Source organism: Nuphar pumila, chromosome 6 (assembly GCF_984573655.1).
Source record: "Nuphar pumila chromosome 6, dmNupPumi1.hap1.1, whole genome shotgun sequence".
NCBI lineage: Eukaryota > Viridiplantae > Streptophyta > Magnoliopsida > Nymphaeales > Nymphaeaceae > Nuphar > Nuphar pumila.
In genome coordinates this window covers 32,370,426-32,392,908 of record NC_143254.1, presented here as the reverse complement: position 1 = coordinate 32,392,908, position 22,483 = coordinate 32,370,426, and the positions used below count along the sequence as shown (strand labels likewise).

The window sequence follows — 22,483 nt, the reverse complement described above, 5'->3', positions numbered from 1 at the left end:
ATTCCAAATTCTATTTCAAATTCATGTTTCAATTTCAAAAATTCATTTCAATTTCCAATTTTCAGATTTCAATTCCAAATTCCATTTAATTCTTTATTTTAGATTCTAAACTTCAATTTTCAAGACAATTTCAAAATTCAAAATAAAAATCGAATTCAATTCAGTATTAAATTCCAATTTCAATTCTAAATTTCAAATTCGATTTTCAAACTTCAATTTCGATTTCAAGTTAATTTTAACTCTAATTTGAAGTTTCAAATTCAATTCTAATTTTTAAAATTCAAGATTTCCATCCTAAATTCAAAATTTAAACTTCAAATTCTAAGTTTGAAGTTTAAGTTCAATTTCATATTTCAAACCCAATTCTGATTTTCAACTTCAAAATCCTAAAAATTCTAAATACAATTTCAAAATTCCAAGTCGTATTTCTGAATTCAATTCTCAACCAAACTCCAATTTCAATTTTTCCTCTTTCAAATCAATTCAGATTTCAAAATTCCAAAACTTAACTTTGAATTCAATTTCAAAATCTTCAATTTCAAACTTTCAACTCAAATTCATTTCAAGTTTTGATTTTTCAAATCAAAATTGATTTTTGAAGTCATTTCTTAAAAAGATATTTTCAAATCCATTTCAGAATCACTTGGAAAACTCCAAATTTCTGAAGCATTTCCAAAAGCATACATATTTTCAAGTTCAAAATCATAGCACAAGCATAATTCTATGTGCATTTAGGACTTAGAATAATCCCTTAGATAAATTTAGGCAAAGCAAAGGCATGAATTCGATCCTTGGTTCAATAACCTCTGGTAAAGGCGCCAGGAACGGTTAAGCCTCGTACCGACGAGCGAATCTTGTCTCTCCATTTTTCTCGCAAAATTTTAAAACAGAGGAGAGTAATTTCAAAACATCTTTTTCAAAAGGTTAAGTGAGACCTTGCAAAGAGTTTCTCTTCTATCTTCTGCTTTTTCCCCTAAAAAGGAAAAGGAAGAAAGGTAAAAGAGAATTTTTTTGCAACGATCACATCTTGACACCTTGATTACAAAGTATATTCCTTCTTTCAAGCAACTTGCTGATATTTTTACCAAAGCCTTACCACGAACCAGCTTTGGCAAATTTTGCACCAAACTATGTCTTTGGGCCTTACCCACGCCCAGTTTGAGAGGGCATGTTAGCACTAAGGATCCAGATCCAGCTGGAGTATCTAATCTTGATAAAGATAGCAGCAGATCACAACGAGATATGGAGATCAACCATCATCTTGATGAAACAGAAGTCATTAAGGAAGATAAAGGAAATTTGTTTCAACGTGACATAGTTCCTTTTAAGGAGTTTCACAAGGATATTGTTAAAAGAAAAATTTCATATATAGTTCCACCTATTAAGGAGATTTCTAAAGAGATAGCTGATATGAAATCTCATAAGATACGTATGTAACTCTCTATTTAAATGAGTGGAACTCACACCTATTGCTTAAGGTGTGAAGACTCATGGATGTAGGTGCATAGCACTGAACCACGTAAAACAACTTGTTTTCTTTTTGTTTATAACCCTGACCCTATAGGTTATGGTATGGGTTGAGTCTGAGTCAAACCCAACCCATTGACACCCTTACTACCAATACCGATGTAGAGTGCTTGTCTTCAAATAAAACTTTGAAATATCTTTACAATATATAGCAGCCCTTATGACATGAAGGCTAGGGTCACTTGTCCAACATGATCAAACACTGAAGGCTGCACTATGAAATAAACCAGGTGCAATCACACTGCACCGCACCTTATCCGTCCTTCATCTTCTGTTGGGCCCACAGCTGACAAGCTGTATCCCATAGACTGAGAGCCTTTAGTTGCAGCGGCACACTCAAAGTATGCAATGTGATTGTACCTGATCCACCCTCGACCACTAAAGTATGTTTGTATTACCACTAAGGGTGCGTTTGTGTTTCACGGAAAGTGGGTTGTTTTCTGTGAAAATGCAGTGATGGACATGCATTTTCATGGGTCCTACAGTGATAACACAAACAACAAAATCCACCGTTTTTGCGGAAAACCCTCGACGGAGGTGCCAAAATATATGCTGGATATGGGTTTTTTGAGAAAATAGTTCTGTTGGGGGGGCGGGGGGGGGGGGTGTCCGATTCCATTTCTGCAATAGATGTTTCCATGGACATGCAAACGCCCCCTAAAAGCACAAAAAGATAAATCAGGTCAATGAAACCTTGGACTGAAAACTGCATATCTTTAAGTTCATCATCATGATAAAATGAGACACTAAAGCCATATACAAGAATGGTCCTCCACAAGGTGGGCCCCATGAAATTGATGCCATTTAATTTTTAGGTCAAGGGCATCAATGGAGGGAAAATAGAAGGCCAAGATTCATTCAAAACATGAAGCTTTTGGTAGGTTTGAAGCTTTTGGTAGGTTTTGTGTGTTGTTCATCTTGATGATGAATGGCATCCAACGTGCCTTGCACAGTTTCAGTCCAAGGTTCTACGGTCCTGATCTTTTTTATGATAAGCGTGTCCGATCGCCTTAGTAGAAAGCATATGGGCCCCACACAAAAAAACTTGTTCTTTTTTATGCTACTACAAGATGTGCCTATTCAAATTTACAAGATTTAAAGAAATCGTGCATCCCCAACTTCTTGCTGAATAAATTATGTCGAGGTCCAAATCAATCCTAACATTTAGTTAAGGGTGCAAAACGGTTTGGATGCCAGCTCATCATAGTAACCTTAATCCACATTCTAATATTAAGCAGTAGATCCAACTTTAAATCCGAATTAGAACTAGATTTTATTCAGCAGGGTTATTAACTAATCATAATATGAACAAACTGGATCTAACAAGAAAGGGTTAAAGACAATGATTTTACATGTTAAGAAATGAAAATGAATAGGATTTGATCTGGGTATATTATCAAAAAATAATTGTCCTACCCCTGAACTGCTCTAATGTCATATGTTTGTTGTGCATATCATAGGTATCTCGGGTTGTCTACTACGTATGGACATGGCACAAGAAAGTCCAACAATCATAGTTCATCGACCCTAATGCTACCCCTATCCCCACCCCTAAGCAATGACATAATTGAGGCAACTAAGGTATAATTATCAAGAAGCATCTTCAAAAACTCTTTAAATGAACCATATATCACCTCCCTAGTCAATTCCCGTCCATGTTATGCTTGTTTGTAACCTCATTACCTTGTTCGTGACTTATATAATTCATGATTTCTCTTAGAGTCATCTTTGAGTTATCATTTAAGCGTATGTAAATAACACATGAAATCCACTTAAAAGACACTTTTTCTACTGCAAGGTTGCCCACTGCTCCGCTACATGCATGTTCCTTTTGATACCTCTTCACTACAAAGAGCAGTGCTCTGCGCATCTTTGTGTAGTGGATTTTTAGGGGCAATCAACCATAGTCTGCGTGTTCTTTCTCATGCATACGCCAATGATTATGTTATTGCAGTTCTTCATAAATTTTGCTTTATAGTTATTCTGTATCACATGATCTCTCAAATACTCGTGATGGTGCTCAAGATTATTAAACCTTTTACCACAAGCAATTTCTCCATCGTTTGAGTATGTTGTTAGCCACTTATAATGTTTACAATCGTTGAGTTTTTTATTGCGCAACTGGCGGTATAACTTAGATGCCTCTGCTTCAATGATTTTTAATTATTCTTCATTGAATGAGAAACCATTAAACAAGAACCAAGGGTTTGGCTTTCCAAATACCATTCGTGTATCGTTCTCAACTGCCATTATTTTTTCCAATGTTTCATCACTGTCTTGGTCCTCTTCTATCATTTTTTATTACTGTTCAACTGATATGGTATAGTTATCATCGTTGTTATAATAAGATTTTTCATTATGATCTTTATTGCTACTACCTCAAATAGACTAATGGGTTGCATAAACTAAATCTAAATCTGGTGTATCTCTCAGTCCATTTGCTTTCATGAATGCAACATTCTTGCATTTCCAACTTTTAAGGTTAACATAAAATATAACACCTTAAGCTCAATCATAAATTAAAAAGTTCAACCACCTTTACCTAGATTTGTCATCTCATTAGAAGGCCGAGTGTCAGATCACCCGCATTAGTTTGCCCACGTGGTTCTACATCCTCTACAGTGATCATCTCATCATTAATTGTTTGGGACAATAAGTTGTTCTCCAAAGGATTGAGTTCAATACATAAATGTGCTTGAGATAGTTGCACATTATCCACAAGATTTTCATCATTTTATTCATCAAATGGTTCTTGTACATCACTTTCAACTGCTTCTTGTGTAACTTTGCAATCAAGAACTTCTTTTTTAACTTCACAAACAATCCCTTCTCGATTACCTTTACTAACACCTATTTACTAACAATTATGTAAATAGCACCAATATATAACATTGATTCTACTATCCCAAATATGCAAGAGTTGTAGGATACATCACCACTATGCATGCCTGCCCAAGAGTTATAGTGATTATCGTAACATAGCTGCAAAAATCATGAGAATTTTGTGAAAGTGAGGAAGAAAAGCAAATTTCACAGGTGTAGTGTGCGAAATTCATGATTTTTGCATAATAAAATTCCTTTTTTAGTGATATTTAGTAGGATTGAGAGAGCATTGCAATGTAACATGCAAAACTCAGAAGATCAGCACGTTCTAAAGGTAAAATGGTATTTGAAAATTAAGAAACCTACAAAATTGAACATTTAGCGTGTTTTAAAAATTTTTAAATGAATTTTGGAAAATACGAAAATTTTTGGATAATGCAGCGTGGGTTGGTTGGTGCATATCGTAGAATGCAATGGTGGAAGCCTATGTGCAGTGCACACACCAAAGAGCCACAAGACAAGTCACCCACGTACCAACCCCGGGCACCACAATAATGCATGGTTGGACTATTAAGGGAGATGCCCTCAAATGGGTGGAAGAAGATAGCGAGTGTGAGACCAACGTGACAAAAACCATGGGCCGATACAGACACCTTGTTCCCAGCCCACAGAAAATGCCATTTGGACAGAAAAATATATTGCGATGACTTCAGAGGGTTTGTTTCCAACATATTTGGCTCTGGAGAAGATTATGAATATTTTGTTTTAAATAAGGGGAAACGAGATCTCACGGCAAGAACGAGCTCTTCTTGGCTTTTCCCTGAAGCCATCGGTCACCATAAAAATTCTCTTCCCACTTATGCCATTATTGTTTTAAAATTTTCCATGAACGCCCCTGTATTCTCGATTAAGCATCTCTTGCACCAATGGGAGCTGCCGGTAAACGATCCAAATGTGAGTTTGAGAGTGGTCAAGCTTAGCTCTTTTTTTATTTCTGTGGCTAGGTGTGTCAATGAGTTGGGTTTGACCTGGATAAACCCAGACCAAACCTTATAGAGTCAGGGTTTGGTGATAAATAAGAAGGTTTGATTAGAATTATGGTTTGTAAAATGACATACCAAACTCGATTATGGTCTGAGTTTCGTTCATTAATCTTAATAGGATCTGTGTATGATTTGTTTTATGGTCGGTCCGATTGAGCTCATGTCCGACTTGGTACCATCATCTTAATAGAGAAATCTACTATTCGATGAAATCATTCCCATCAGGCAGTCCAAAGTCTCAAAACCAATGACTCCCAAAGAAACCGTATCCAAAGTTACCATGCACACTCGATACAGGGGCATTTCAGACCATTCACACCAGCTAATAATCTTAAGTGAATAAACTTATAAAAAACACTCCAGACGTAACTAAAACAAAAATCCAGACCTTCCGTCTTTTCCGGTGAATCTCTCTCTCTCTCTCTGTGTGTGTGTGTGTGTGTGTTACTACAGAAGTTACAGTCGAACACAAATTGAGAAAAGGTTGAAGAAAAGAAGAGTGAAGAGAAGCAGAAGGAAGTGGAGGAGGAAGAAAATGGCGGCGAGGGTCGTGCAGATGGCGAGGGTCCCGTCGGGGAAGAAGAAGCAGAAGAAGAAGGGAGGAGACGATTGGGACGAGCTGGAGGAGGTACGGCTGCTCGACTCCTACGATGCGGAGAGCGGAGGAGGCTCGTCGGGAGAGGTGGCCGGGAAGACGGTGCAGGTGAAGGTGATCGGGATGACGTGCGCCGCTTGCTCCAATTCGGTGGAGCAGGCGCTCTCCTCTCTCCCTGGCGTCCTCCGCGCCTCCGTCGCCCTCCTCCAAAACAAGGCCGACGTCCGCTTCGATCCATCCCTCCTCAAGGCACGCACTCCTCTCTCTCTCTCTCCTTGCTTTCTTCTAGCTTCTGGTAGCGACCTGAGGATTCCGATCATAGTGTTCTTATGCTCTTCTTTTCTTTTCTGTATTTCGTTGTATTTAGGCAAAAATTGTTTTGAGGTGAATCGGTTTTGCTCTTGTGGAGCTCTGTTTCTCAGTAGTTCTGATTCTTTGGTCCATTGATACACAAATTTTCGTGATTTGTTCACCTTTTGGTTCATTCGTGATGAGAAAAATCGGTTCTGTTCTTGTTGAGCTCTGTTTCTTTGGCCGGTTGACGAAAAATGCGGTTATGTGATCTTTTGATTCATCGTTTAATCAAGGGAATCCTTTGTTTTTAGGGTTGAATCAAGTGAATGCCCGAGTGTTATAACAAACGAACGAAGCGATTGTTTATCGGTGTTCATAATTTACTAAAATTCGTGCTAAACACTTCGAAATTAGTTACAGATACTTTTTGCTCAATCTAAACCTGTCGATGTGTTTATCAGTGTTTATGAATTTTCTAAAAATCATGTTTTGGATCGAATCAAATTTGGCCAGAAAATTCGATTCGTTCATCAAAGGTTTTAGTGCGACACGTGCCGTTGATTTTTTATCTCTCTAAAAATACTTATAAACGTGACAAGTACATCATCTAAAGCAAGTAAATTATAGTGAATGCATCTATAACTACAAATTAAGCAAAAACCTATAAATATATCTATGTGAGCAGTTTAAGATAGTTATATACATATATATCACATAGGGTGGGCACAAATACAAAGTAAAAAAAACAAATTACTAATAATATGTTTCAAAAAACCAAATCAAAACCCTATGTTCTACAAACATCATAAATTATTCGTTTATGCTAGTTGATAAAAAAACCCTTAAATATTCTAATCGAAATCAAATCACACAATATTTATAAATTCATGTCTAATGGTAATTAGAAGGAAAAAACACCAAAAACTATAAATTAAACATTTATATCATTTTAAAAAACACTAATAGTCTAATAGGATTCCATAAAAAATGGCAAAAAAGAAAAAAGCAAAAGGTAAAAAGAGAACTCCCCCTCAACTTTCAGATACTTATAGGTCCAAAAAGAAATCATACAAAAAGAAGATGCAACATATTCATATAGAAACTGGAAACACATAAAATTTCACTGATTGCATCACAAAACGTCCTCAAAAATAGAAAAGTTGCATAATCAAGTAGAAATCCAGAAAATATAAAATTTTGCCAAATTGAATGGTAAATGAATCACAAAAACATAGAAGAAGCACATAAATGCAGTATAATCAAGTAGAAAACCATAAAAATGTAACATTATACAAACTGCATGTAAAATGAACTACAGGAACAGAGAAGAAGCAAGTGAAGCATAATCAAGTAGAAAACAGAAAAAACATAAAATTTTACCAATCACATCGTAAATTGAAGAAACAAAGAATCAACAAGTGAATGCAGCATAATGGAGTAGAAAACCAGAAAAACATAAAATTTCACCAATCACATCGCAAAATGAACCACAGAAACTGAAAATCAACAAGTAAATACATCATAATCAAGTAGAAAAGTGAAAACGTAAAATTTCACCAATCACATCATAAAATGAATCACAAAAACAGAGAATCAACAAGTAAATACAACATTAATCAAGTACAAAACCGAGAAAAACATAAAATTTTATCAATCACCCCTTTGGGTTGGGAACAAGTGGTGCCCACCCTGACCCGGGGCACTGCCCACCTTCACTCCAGGTCAGGGCGGGCACTGCCCACCTTGATCCATTAACCCGTAGGGGATTTTTCTGGGTGAGAGTGGGCGCGTGTGTAACGCCCCAAAATTTTAACTTGTGATTTCGAAAACATTGACGAAAAATCTTTCAAAGATTAAAGTTTTTGCTTTAAAAATCGACAACGGAAGACATTTAGAAAGGAACACAAATTATCAAATTCTGGGTACGTTAGAAGTAAAATCATTATTTCACATGAAACAACTACTCAAAAAAAGTGAGGAAATAAAACAATAGATTATTAATAAAATCTGTAGTTTGCTACAAAATGAGCATTTTCCCACTATCCAATAACCTAAAGAAAAACTCAAAACTCAAAGCCAAGACGTCAGCAAAAAGGACAATCCCGAGCCATGTTGCATCGCGCCATCGGCCTCCTGTGAAGTCCTACTCATCACTTGCCCATGAAATTAGTCAGTTTCATAACAAACTAGTAGGTGCACGAATATACAATATAGAATAAAATAAAAGAAGACATTCATGAGATAAACAATTTATTATATTAGAAGCAACAAGTAGAATGTAATCTATTCTAGCAGGTGCAACATATGTAAACTATGCAAAGATCTAGTCTTTAAACATATATAACAACAACATTTCAAGTAGTATAAATCTCAATCATCTACAACTTATTATGAAAGAGATATTCTTTAAGTTCTGATATTAACTGGCTTGTGGGTACACACAGACGCGAAACGTAAAAACAACCCAGACCGATCCGGGGCTTTATTATGTCAGATGTTTTTCATTAACCCGGATACTTGACTGAATCCGCTCCTAAGGGGACGATCAGTGACCAAGACAGTAAATCCCCAAAGGCATTTGTGGCCCATGGATGCATCTAACTTCTGTAGAAGTGCCTAGGAGTTACCACTTTGGATAATTTATGGTAATCCCAATTCCCCTAACTCCTAATTCCGATGACTGGGGAAGCCGAGTCTTTTGCCCGTGGGGTGGTTGTTAACAACCTGTCCATCGGAGTTTTTATACCATTCATCATCTCCCTTGATGAACCATAAAGGTCGAATGGGTACAACGGGGGTTTCTTAACTGCCATCCCATTCTACATGCTCTGGTCTGTTAGACCCACTTGAACATCTTCTCTGTGAAGGTGAGTTGTCATCATTTATGTGATCTCAACATTTGTGCTATATGTACGCTACAAGGTTGTTAGAACCTCATCATCCAAATATCGTAACACCAACATGACGTACTTGTCTAAAAGTACGGTCGTACCTGCCTGAGAGGGCAAATATTTAATATCTTGCAATTCCTTCAGTTCATACATGACATGCATTGCTCTTTGAGCATTTGGCTTGTCGAGGCCGACATCATTATTTCATTTATTCCAATAAAGTGCTTATTGTACACTTTGAGGTACTCAATGACCTCTCATACTTCTTATCATAATATATATATTGTATTTGTCTTGAGGTTCGGTTACGATAGCAAACTTGTGGGTTTCTCTATGGATAACCCATCACAGTATTTCATAGAATCAATAATATACTTGGTATGCTCAATCACTACAAAATAGGATTTTTCAGACAAGTCTTGGGATCACTGTGGATTCCATTATTTCCTCCGAGTAATCGACTCAGGGTACTTTTAGTTGCCTCTAGCAACACACAGATGAATTATTCATTTTTAAAAAAGATTTCGTGCTCAAGAAGTCGAGCCTTGCACTAAGAAGATCCTCTTCTTGAAATTTGATGCATGTACCCAAATTTCGCACATTTTCGAAAGGCACAAAATATGGTACGTGCACCTGCACACCCCACGAGGCTTGCCCGAGGGCGGCAACAAGATCTAACAGGTAGTAACAACCATAACATCTACAGTGCAATCACAACAGTGAGCAAGTACAAAAACGCAGTAATAGGGATCACTGTAGAAATGAGTCTACCTATATAACATACATCAAGCATGTAATTCTAAAGGAGTAGGAACGAGGAAACACAAAACAGATAATCACAAGTTATATTGTTTTACATGTAAGCATGTATGCAAAATAAATTATTCTATCTCAGAATTCTTATACTTTATTTCATTCATCCAAAATCCTCGTGTGACTTTCCCCTACCTCGTGATGTTGTGTAGCTGCGTGCACCTACGAGTGTAGATGATACAGGACTCGGGCCGCAGAGCCAGAGTGCGATTCATCGTACGAATTGTAAACAAACAAAATGTGATTTTCGATACATCGCAAGCGTTTGTTGAGTTGGGGTCGATCCCAATCCGGCATTCGACACCATAGGGTTTGGGACGTGGTTACATGCTTTAACCGCTTTACCAAACAGTACAAACAGAAACCCATTTGGTTCCACTAAAAGGGGAGTCAGGCAGGGAGTGCCAGTCGCGCTTGCTGGAACAAGAGGGCGGCAGGGGCGAGCCCCTTGCCAACCGAAAACAGAGAGGTAGCAAGGGCCTTGCCCCTGCCTGCAGGTATAGAAGGGCAGCAGGGGCATCGCCCCTACCTGTCGGAACAAAGAGGCAGTAGGGACCTTTCCCCTGCCTGTCGGAAACAAAAGGGTGGCAGGGGCGAGCCCCTGTCGGTCGAAAACATTGAAGCGAGGGAGAGGGGAGGGAGCGGCAGAGGCCGCCAGCCCCCCTGTCGGACCTCCAACGACCAAGAGAGAGAGAGAGAGAGAGAGAGAGAGAGAGAGAGAGAGAGAGAGAGAGAGAGAGAGAGAGAGAGAGAGAGGCAACAGGAGCCACCAATCTCCTGCCGACCCCTTGGTAGGTCACAGAGGAGGGGCAAGGGTGGTAGGGGCCGCATGTCGGACTCTTCCCACACACAAAGAGAGAGAGAGAGGAAGGGCGCGACAGGGAGACTACTAACCTCCCGTCGGCCCTCTGATAACCCACATGAGAGGAAGGGTGCCACTGGCCCTCTGCTGGCTCTCTGGCAAACCTCAAGAGAGAGAGGGGGACGACAAGGGGGCCCGTCGGCCACTGTCGGCCCTCCGACGGACACATAGGGAGTGGGAGGGCGCGGTAGGGGCTATTTTCACAGAGGCTATTTTTTGGGTATTGAAGTTGTCTATTCTCACAGAGGCTATTTTTTATCTCACACTAAACTTGCATGCGACGTCATTGACAGGTCAGGAATCACAGATGACAAGGTTTGTGAAACTCTTGAAATAGTAGGATCGAAGATAAAGATTGATGATGGGATTCCTCTAGAAGATCCCACTCCTTACAGGCAACTGGTCGGATCATTAACATATCTTAGCATTATTAGACCTGATATCTCTCATGCAATACATGTTTCTAGCCAATTTCAACATTCTCCTACAACAGTACATATGAGCGTTATTCTTCGAATTATCATATATATAAAGGGAATCATAAATAAGGGAGCATTTTTATCTTCCTTCGAATTAAATTTAATTGCTTATACTGATTCTGATTGGAGAGGTGACCCTAATAACCATCACTCCACCGCTAGTTTTTGTATTTTTCTAGGTGAATCATTAGTTTCTTAGAGATGCAAGAAACAACAGAAGTGTCTTTATTGTCTACCGAAACTGAGTATCGAACCATGACAATCACTACCATGAAAATTGTTTGGATTCAGAGGTTGCTGGAAGATATTGAAATACGTGTTCAAGAGCCCACAAAACTGTGTTGTGATAATAAAAGTGCAATATATATTGCCAAAAATCACACATTTTATGAGCGAACAAAGCATATTAGGATGGACCACCACTATGTTAGAGAAGAATATTTGAAAAAAGTTATAGATCTTCCTTATGTAACATCAGAATATCAACTGGCAGACTTTTTCACCAAGACACTATGTTCTCCAAGATTTAACTTTCTTCTTGGCAAACTTTCGGTCATCACGCCCTAAGTTTGAGGGGGGGGAGGTGTTAAATTGTATTTCGTATATATATATATATATATATATATATATATATATATATATATATATATATATAAACCCGATAAGGGTAAATCTGCCTTTTCCCTCTATTTTACACATATTCTACTTTATGAATATGTATGCAATTTTATACCTTTTTCTTTTTTCTTTTTCTTTCTTTTCTTTTTTGTTTTTTGTTTCTTTTTCAGCCAAAGAAGGGCCTCCAACATAGACGTTGGGGCCTCTCCAACGGTTAGAATTCTAACTGTTGGAGGGGCTCAAAGTCTATATTGGAGACCCTCTTTGGTCTCCTAAGATGTATAAATAGGGGTCTTCCCCCTTTATATATTTTAAGCTTTTGTAAAGCTCTTTTGGGTGATTCAATAAGAAAGAGTTTATTTTTTATGCCTTTGTGCACTTGTGAGGGTTCTCCTTGTGCCTTTGTGCACACTTCTTATATCAAGGGTATTGTGTTTTTATGCACATATTTTCTCTATTGACATTTTCACACCTATGCACCATGACAATCATACTGCAATGAAGGTGGGCAACTTGTTATCTCTGAGTTCCTTGATCTTGGAGAGTTTTCCATTTACCTCACTACTTTCAATGGTTTCTATTTTGACCATTTATTATTAATGTCATGGTTGCCCTCTGTTTTTACCTTTTTCTAGAATACTTAAGAAGGATCCTCTTTGGGATCTTACTTGGCTTGTTATTTATCCTTGTTGATCGTTTTGGTGGTGATGTTCTTCTAATTGGTTTTTGGTATCAAAATTAATGGATTAGATTGTTTGAAAATAATATTCCTGGCTTCATTTTCTTATAACATTGATTTGGCATAATTGTTTTGTTATGATTTTTGTAGTCCTATATATATATAGTGACCTTCTTGCAACTACCTATTGTTAGTGGAGTCAACTTATAACCTTTTTAAAGAGATAGAAAGGAGTAGATTGCACATTGTATGGTAGTTTGAAACCAGCACTCATGACATCCAAATAAGACTGTGTTGTCTAATACTTGTTTCTAATTCAATTATTTTCTGTTGTCCTAGCTACTTTTGGTTTGCAAACCTAACAAAGCATCAATTACTGTCTTTCACATTTATCAAAGAATATTTAAGACCAATCAAGCTTCTTTTGTTTATCATTGTCATGGCAAAAAATCAAAGTCTCCATTGTTTTGTCTTTCATGCCTTGATGGTCCCCGTTGGGCAGGCACAATGTTGTCAGTGTCAATGCGAATTGGTCTGAATCGCTTGATTCATATTGTATCAGCCCAAAATTGATTCAATTTGAGTTTATTCAGTCCTCAGACAACTTTTAATAGTTTCATATTTTTTAAAATGTTTTAACATTAAAAAAAACAAACATTTTAATAAATTTTTTTTTTAATTAAAAAGTAAAAATGGTCGATTAAGCTCGATTCAGTTTGAATCCGAATCGGTCAATTCTCTAAATCGTTTTGGAATAGTCTAAAACCAATACTGACAACATTTGGGCTGGTGGGAGACAAAGAGTTAATGGTTAGGAAACTCCATATCTACCCCTACTTATTTGTTTGCTTCAAGTCCCCTACTATTATGGACAAGCATGTTGTTCTACCTATTTGGCTTTTTTTTTTCCATTTCTTGTTGTCTTCCTATTGACAAATTTACATCTGGTGCAGGAAGAAGATATTAAACTTGCAATTGAAGATGCAGGGTTTGATGCAGAAATCATGGAGACTCCAGTTTCACGATCAAAGCAGCAAGGGTCCTTGATTGGCCAATTCAGAATCGTAGGAATGACTTGCTCGGCTTGCATATGCTCTGTCGAAGGAATCTTGAGGAAGCTGCCTGGTGTTAAACATGCCGCTGTTGCTTTGGCTACATCATCAGGGGAAGTTGAATACGATCCTGCTGTTATCAGTAAGGAACAAATAGTACAGGCAATTGAAGATGCTGGTTTTGATGCTTCTTTTATTCACAGTAGTGAACAAGATAGGGCTTCTTTCGGGGTGGTTGGAATGCATAGTGAAATGGATGTGCAACTCTTAGAAGGTCTACTTAGGGGTTTGAAAGGTGTGAGGCAATTTGTCATCAACAAAGCCCTCACAGAATTAGAAATTTTGTTTGATCCTGAGGACATTGGTTTGAGAGCTATAGTTCACTCTATACAGGAAGGAAGCAGTGGCAAATTTAAAGTACTTCTTCAAAACCCGTACTCAAAATTCATTGCTAGTGATGTAGAAGAATCCTCCAACATGTTTCAGCTTTTCATGTCCAGCTTGTATCTCAGTGTGAGTATGGGACTTTATGTTTTTTGAAGTTTTCAGTATATGCATTTTAGGTGCACATTTCTGGTTACTCCTCTAGAAAAACCTCAAAATTTTTGTCTTTCATTTTGTTTAATGGGCTAAAATTCCTTTTGCTTCTGTTGATCCTAACAGGTCCCAGTTTTTCTTATAGCAGTAGTATGCCCCCATATACCTGTTGTATATTCATTGCTACTGTGGCATTGTGGCCCATTTTTGGTGAGTGATTGGTTAAAGTGGGCATTAGTTAGTCCTGTTCAATTTATTGTTGGTAAACGCTTCTACGTCTCAGCTTATAGAGCTTTATGCCATGGGTCAGCAAACATGGATGTGTTGGTTGCACTTGGAACTTCAGCTTCTTATTTCTACTCTGTTTATGCACTTCTATATGGGGCATTGACTGGATTCTGGTCTCCAACATACTTTGAGACGAGTGCTATGCTGATAACATTTGTGTTGTGGGGGAAGTATCTGGAAGTTGTTGCAAAAGGAAAAACATCAGAGGCTATCAAGAAGCTCATAGAACTTGCTCCAGCGAATGCATTGTTGTTGATTATGGATTGTGGTTAGCTTCTGCATACTTTTGTGATCTATATTTATCTGCTGCATTCAGTTTCCAAGTATTTGCTTTTATTCTTGTATGTATGTCTTTTTCCACTTACGCTGCATGCATTGAACATCTGTTGCTTTACACTGCCATCAACATAGCAACATTCTTCGTCATTTTGATATGCTTATAGGACTTATTTTTCCCTTTCCCATCCAAGAAAATCATTCTAGGAGCAATTGGCAAATCTTTTCTGAATGAACACAATATCTGCTTTCAATGCCAGATGGAAAGTGCACTGGAGAACGAGAGATCGATTCTTTACTAATTCAGCGTGGTGATGTCTTAAAAATTTTTCCTGGTTCAAAAGTTCCTGCTGATGGTGTGGTTTTGTGGGGTTCTAGCCATGTTAACGAGAGTATGGTTACTGGTGAATCTGAACCTGTTCTGAAGGAGGTCAATTCTTCGGTGATAGGAGGCACTATTAACTTACATGGGGTGCTTCACATAAAAGCCACCAAAGTAGGGTCCAATACTGTTCTGAATCAGATAATATTCTTGGTAGAGATGGCTCAAATGTCAAAGGCACCTATTCAGAAGTTTGCAGATGTTGTAAGTATCTATGCACTTTTCTATTTTGAAGAAAATGCTATTTTTTTCTATCCACAGATTGCATTTATGATCCATTTGTTGTGCATGCAAAGCTGAGGCAGCTTTTTTTTTCCTTTTTTCTTCCTTACAGTGACTTCAGGACTTTCTGTTTTCCAATTATGGCCTTTTTCTTTTTCTTTATCTGATTATCTCTTCTGACGAGGTGCATTTGATGGAATTCTTCTCTTATTTAAAAATATTAGACGTGTGATATCAATGGATCTTATGGTAGGCCCTTGCTATAGTTCTTAAAGTAGATTGCTTTTGAAAAGTGGTGTAACTTTTTATGGCTTTGTGGAGTGTCATGATATTTAGATATGAGAAAAATATCTTTTCAAACATAGCATTCACGAAAGTTGTAGATGTTTGCACTCGTGCATACAAAAAAATAGAAATGTACATGCATACATATGTTGGCACACAAACACATAAGTTTGGAAATATTCATTCACTAAAGTTGTGGACACTTAAGCTCATCCATTAAAAAAAATAAAAATTTACATGCATACATATGTTGGCTCACAAATGCATAAGTTTGGAAACATTTTTTCATGTTTCAATGATAAGCAGTTCATGCATAAACTTCTATTGGTGTTTATATGACAATATGTGCTTGTGAGGACTCCATTATATGCTCACCATTCGGAAGTATAATCAACTGCTACAGAACTTTGGCTTCAGTTTCTCTCCTTCAATGTCATACTGGTGGAAACTTACAAGTGCACACCTGATTGTAGGAATGGTGGTAGAAATCATTGCTTGGATTTAACTAACATATGATTGATTTGCACCAGCATGCCCTGGGACTGGTTCTCTTACCAAAAGAGAAAAAGGACATTCTGATAAAAAGAAAAATGACCATTCTTTCTTTTTTGGAATGTGCAAATTGCTGGTAGTTTTAGATGCAGGTACTCAGAACCTTGTGATTGGGCATTATATTGAGTAATTTGAAGAAAATATTATGATGGCTATCTATAAAAGAAATTGGAGAGCATGTTAGCTCAAGATTCTTTTCCATTTCCATTGCAGTTAATAATATGGCTTGTGACCGAATCCTTTCTTGTTTCAGTTTCTTAAACACAATGCCCATTATGCCCCTAGATCATGGTCATATTCAGCCTTCTTGACAAAGAATTATGCTTTACAGGTTGCTAGCATTTTTGTTCCAACTGTTGTTGCCATGTCATTGATGACATTTTTTGGCTGGTAAGTGTTTGTTTATTCTTAAATTATGCTTCTGAGTATCTTCCAAGTTTATATGATTCATTTTTTTGCTGCTTTTCTTTGACTATAGGTATCTTTGTGGCACCTTAGGTGCATTTTCAGCAACATGGTTGCCTGCAAACTGCAGTTATTTTGTTTTTGCCCTCATGTTTGCAATAGCTGTTGTGGTTATTGCCTGCCCCTGTGCACTTGGATTGGCTACACCTACTGCAGTCATGGTTGCAACCGGTGTTGGGGCTAATCATGGAGTTCTTATCAAAGGTGGAGATGCCTTGGAAAGGGCTCAAAAGGTTCAATATGTGGTCTTTGACAAGACTGGCACACTTACACAGGGTAAGCCTGCAGTTACATCAGTTAAGGTTTTTGCGGATATGGAACTGGGCAACTTTCTGAAATTAGTTGCTTCTGCTGAGGTGATGTATTAGCCCCATGGCATTGTTTTGCTATCCTGGATCGATTCTTTTTCTTTACCAATTGAAGCATTATTTGCAAATAATATTTACCTATCTCATACTTCTCGTGTTTAGGCCAGTAGTGAGCATCCATTAGCAAGAGCAATTGTAGAATATGCACACCATTTCCATTTTCTTGGTGAAGTTCTTGAGACCAATGGTTCTGATATGCATACAAAGGAACCAAATTATTCATTTTGGCTTTATGAGATTGCAGAGTTTTTTGCTTTGCCAGGGAAGGGTGTGCAGTGCTTGATAGATGATAAATTAGTTTTGGTGAGTTTGTGATCTAAATCCTGGAATTAAAACATTGAATTTCCATTAAAGCACTTTGGAATTGCTTGTACAAATCTCCTGATTGCTGTCAGTGTTATCAACAGGTCGGTAATCGTAAGCTGCTATCTGAACGAGGGGTGTCGATACCTTTGCAGGCTGAGAAATACTTGGTAGAAATGGAAGAATATGCTAAAACCGGAATACTTGTGGCATACAATGGTGCCTTTGTTGGCATTGTGGTGGTCTCAGATCCTCTTAAAAGAGAGGCAGCGATTGTTGTTGAAGGCCTGAAGAAAATGGGTGTTGTGCCTGTCATGGTTACAGGGGATAACTTGAGGACAGCTCGTGCTATAGCTGAAGAGGTGCATATCTTGCTTATTACAACTTGTGCAGATTTACCAAAGTGCTGATTCATAGTTTAAACATTTGGTTTCATTTTAAGATCTTGATGGGCTTGATTTTATTATGCCGTAGCAATGTTGTTGTTGAATGCTGGAGACACTTTTTACATTCTCTGCTAGCCAAGCATGGTCTTTGACACCCGTTTCTTTTGCAGAGTTTCTTCATTAATAATTGATTTAATGTGAATTTTGCTAAAGGAAGCCAACAATATTGATAAAAATATAGAGATAGCTTGATGTACATTACAAAGCTTTCATGTACTGTTATAAATCATGCAAACCACATTCATGTACAACAGAAACCTTGCATATACTATATAAATCATGCAAGCCACATAACATGACAGTGTAAAAAATGTAAGCTGATGGGTGCATCATGCATATCTAGAACCTATAGCTTCCTTGATAATGAATCACACCAAACTCTAAAGAAAACTATCTGTTGTTTCTTCATTATCCTTATTCTGTTTATCATCTAAAATACCAATGAAGACCTTTGGCTCTTCTTATCATCTTTCTCTTCATCAGTACTTTCTTCTCACTTATCTTTGCAAGACAATTATGTCAATCCACTTTGTCTTGAAAATGTTAGTTCAACTTCCTGTTCTTGATATTGACGGTTGTCTTGGACCTATTGTTTTACTATACTATTTTTTCACTTATCTTGGTAGTTAATTGTTTATCAAGTCATGAAGCAATTCTGATTCTGAAGTATATATCCTTTTCAATTGTCAATATGCAACCTTACATGCTTAGAATTACCCTCATTGTAATGGTGATTAAGAACTATCAAGAGAGATAGGAGAACATGCAGCTAAAAATTCATGTGCAACCTTGAATATTTGGATTAACAAGAAAGAAAAAAATATGTTATGAGCACATCAAGGGAAAGTAAACTATGAAGGAGAAAAGGTTAAATCATTTAAGATGTTTTAGGCATGTTTTGCTAATACCTCAAACAGTATATATGATATGGTACTGTTGGAAAAGTTTCAAAATTTGCATTTTCTAATAAAATGGCTCACTTTCTTGTTTCCTTGTAAAAAGCCTTTTAGAAAAGAGTAGTTCCACATTGGAGAGGGAGGCAAAATACTTTAAGACCCTTCATTCAAAATACTTTATGACCCTTTAGGAAAAGTAGGTCCTTGCCGACATTGCTGCGCAATGCCCAAGGATGGACGTCCATGCACATGCCCATGTGTCTGTATGGGTGTTTGGGTGCTTGAGTAATATGGCACTTTGACAACATGCTTTGCACTTGCATGCTTGTAGTGGCACATTGAGAGGCCCTTAATATTTCTTTTAGGCCTAACCCATTGGACAGAGTTATCTAGGCTAACCCAAGGCCTAGTTGACTTTTGACCAAGGAAAGGAAGGCCATTGATGTTTCTTAAATAGTGTTTATGATTTTAGGTAACCATTTGGCATTAAGTGACCATTTGACTCTCATAGTCAAAGTTGGCCAACTGTTCAGGGTCATTTTCATCCAAAAATTAAAACATTCGAAAAGGGGTCTTTATGGCTCATTTAGAATTTCCAAATGGTCTAAAGCCTTCTTAGTCCTGTATACACGCAACAGTTGACCTGTTAAGGCATCAAAATTTCCATTTCTCCTCCGATCCTATTTTTTTTTAGAATGCCTGCATTTTAGCCCTGTTTGGAAGTCACAGTTCTGTTGTGGGAGATCTCTTTTGGTTTTGCAAAATAGAGAAACTTTTGGGATTGATTCCTAGTTGTATTTTGATAACTCAGACAATAAACCCTACTTGGCATTTTCAGAAATACCAAAGTGGGTGATTAAAGTTCTAAAGAGAGTGTTCTTAACCAAATGCATCTGGATGCTGGATCTCAACCTTTTACTTTCCTTTTTTAGGCCACCTTGTTTCAAGAGTAATTAGTGTCAGGCTAAAGGAACTAGACAAGGAAGGCTTTGGAAGGTCATTAGGGATGATGTGATGTGACATTTCATATTTTATGTGGAAAAGAATAGAGAAATTCCTAAGAATCACAAAGAGGCTATTTTTTCTCTTTATTCTTCATTAGTTCCACTAAAGATTTTAATGTCTATTGATTTGAGTGCTGTGGCCCTGTGATTGTTCTAGTTTGGAGGTATCACTTCTCAGTTGTACTAGTGAAAATTTTCAGGCATTTCACTAGTATGTTTATTCATTTGATAATGTTGGAAATCGGTACAAACCATAATAGAGCACAACACGTACTTCAATCCAGGGCTCTTCATGGTCATTGAACCAAGCAGCCTACTGGTTCACGACACTGTGTACCAAGACAACCATAAAAACCTTTTAATCCATATGCCTATTAACACTGAAATGCTCCTAAGCATCGATCTTTGTCATAAACTTAAAGTGAAAAAAAAGCAACAGCTGATTCTATAAGAATAACTTCCTATCCATTAAACAAATTAGACCTACATCTAACAGAATTTAGCTGAGCATTATCAACTGTCCTTATGCCTTCTCGCACAAAAAAACTGGACATGGTGGGATCAGTGCTAACCATCATGGTTGGCTCTCCTATCTTCCATCTTTATTCCTGCAAAAAATGTACTGGGGATACACTCTCTTTCTACAAGTTCCTGAAACGTAGAGATTGGCTTTGGTTCCAGTTTTGAACATCCATTCTTTGCCTTTGACAATACCACTGTGACACTATTTTGGCCTAGTGTTAGTCTTCTATTATTTAGTATGATTGGTTTTCAGCCATCTCATTGCTATGTAACACTAGGAAATGCTAGCACATTATCAATCTGATATTCTCAAGCATAACACATGATACATCATGGGTCTAAAACTCTCGCGTAATTCATATGCTATGTATTGTTTTATACACTAATATTCAACAGGAAAATGATGATAGCAATAACAATCTGACTTGAGACTTTTGAAATCCAACTGATTTCGAGTCAATCTTACCTGCAACACTGACCGGTTGAGCACAACTCAATGTGACCATTCTATGGAGTCTGTTCTACATCCAATCTTCAAGCTGAATAACCAAAGCCTATTATCTCCAATTACTCATAAACTATGATGACTCAAAAATCTTAAAAACTCTGGAAACTTTGATCCAAGCTCAGTTGGATCCCTTTCTTACTATTGTAGCATAGCTAAGGTCTTTGAATACAGGACTATGTTTTATCATTGAAGGCTTAGGTATGTTACCTAAATCTGGGATTCTGGATCAATTTCATCTAAGACAAGAAGCTTAAAACAGTACATAGGAAAGCTGGAAGGGATTAACAGTTTGTTTCTGTTCTGATGTGACCAATTATCTTGTGTTTTTGTGGTTATTATCAATTCCATGGCATAAAGTAATGTTTGAATCATTAGTAGGACGATGCTGAAATTTGCAGATTTATTGAAGTGTATGAAGGTTTATTATACTTCAGGAAAAGCTAAATATTTTTTTGGGCTGATTTCTATATGGACCTCGACGTTTATTGTTTGGTCCTTGAGCTTCTTCTCATGAATGCAGGTTGGTATTACACATGTGGAAGCAGAGATAATGCCGGCTGGGAAAGCCAAAGTGATTCGTTCACTTCAAAATGATGGGAGAGTGGTCGCCATGGTTGGTGATGGCATCAACGATTCACCTGCCCTTGCTGCAGCTGATGTGGGGATGGCAATTGGTGCAGGAACCGACATAGCTATTGAAGCAGCAGATTATGTGTTGATGAGGAGTAATCTTGAAGATGTAATCACGGCCATTGATCTATCGAGGAAAACATTTGCACGGATACGTTGTAATTACGTGTTTGCAATGGGGTATAACCTCATCGCAATTCCCCTTGCAGCTGGAGCTCTGTTCCCGGTCATGAAGATGAGGCTGCCACCATGGGTTGCTGGGGCATGCATGGCATTCTCCTCTGTGAGTGTAGTCTGTTCATCATTGCTTTTGAGAAGATACAAGAGGCCGAGGCTCACAACGATACTGGAGATAACCAAGGACTAGACGGGAAAGATTGCCTCGTCACTTGTATTTTTGGTCTAACGTATTGCCTTGTTTGTGAGAGGTCTGTAGAGGTCGTTTGCCGTTTGCCTAGTTTGAGCCTATGTGCTCTCTCTCTCTCTCTCTCCACACCCACCCACGCAAAACACACACACACACACACACACACACACAGATTGACCGTTTTAAAAAAAATGCTCTACTGCTTACCGCTTACTGATGAGCCAAACAAGCAAGTGTTGTAAGAAGCGAATCAAATCAGCCTAAATCGGCGGGTTCTAATTGAATCAGCATTAAATCAATTCGACTTAGTGGTTGATCCAAGCCCCATGTAAAATCGGGTGATTCAACCTTGAATCGGTGGTATTGGGTTGAAGCGGGCGACATTGCCTTAATCCAGGTTGAATCAGTTTTTTCTTTATTTTATTTTTTAAACAATCAGTTTTTTGTTTGGGCGTTGGATGTGTATTTTAGAATTTGGTCGACAACTATGTCATCATTTACTTCATCTTTAGATGTTCTTTTTTTTAGGTAAAAATTCAGAATTTTTCTGTTTTCCATTTTTTATGATTTTTTATTTTTAAAATAATCAACTTTTAAATTGACAAATTCAAAATATTTGATTCGGTCCGATTTGGGCTGGTTTTCTGAATCTTTTTGAAAACCGATGTTGACAACATTGAACAAACAAATCAAAAAGAGAACTTATAAAAGCGGTTTTGAATTTTTCACTAATGGCCGATAGGCTAATGACTGACT

At 37.6% G+C, this 22,483-nt stretch overlaps 1 protein-coding gene across 2 annotated transcripts; it reads left to right on the top strand.

Moving 5' to 3' along the window:
* Positions 1–5,800: 5,800 nt before the first annotated feature.
* LOC149834561 (copper-transporting ATPase RAN1-like) lies at positions 5,801–21,843 on the top strand. Of its 2 annotated transcripts, none has more exons than XM_090010190.1 (9): positions 5,801–6,237; positions 13,578–14,189; positions 14,340–14,769; positions 15,038–15,363; positions 16,550–16,608; positions 16,697–16,959; positions 17,314–17,354; positions 17,459–17,716; positions 21,251–21,843. In XM_090010190.1, exons 1-9 carry the CDS (start codon positions 5,929–5,931, stop codon positions 21,725–21,727), a joined length of 2,775 nt encoding a protein of 924 aa, XP_089866316.1. In that variant the 5' UTR covers positions 5,801–5,928; the 3' UTR covers positions 21,728–21,843. The 2 variants fall into 2 exon arrangements, with proteins under 2 accessions (XP_089866316.1, XP_089866315.1); XM_090010189.1 differs by having other exon boundaries at positions 16,697–17,039; positions 17,154–17,354.
* The last annotated feature ends 640 nt before the right edge of the window (positions 21,844–22,483 follow it).

What these genes read in the sequence shown, in the direction of transcription:
- LOC149834561 (XM_090010189.1), top strand. Translation starts at nt 5,929, where the DNA reads ATGGCGGCGAGGGTCGTGCAGATGGCGAGGGTCCCGTCGGGGAAGAAG. An exon ending in TTCAGAAGTTTGCAGATGTT is followed by an intron (nt 15,364 to 16,549) that starts GTAAGTATCTAT and finishes TATGCTTTACAG; the next exon opens with GTTGCTAGCATTTTTGTTCC. An exon ending in TAGATGATAAATTAGTTTTG is followed by an intron (nt 17,355 to 17,458) that starts GTGAGTTTGTGA and finishes TGTTATCAACAG; the next exon opens with GTCGGTAATCGTAAGCTGCT.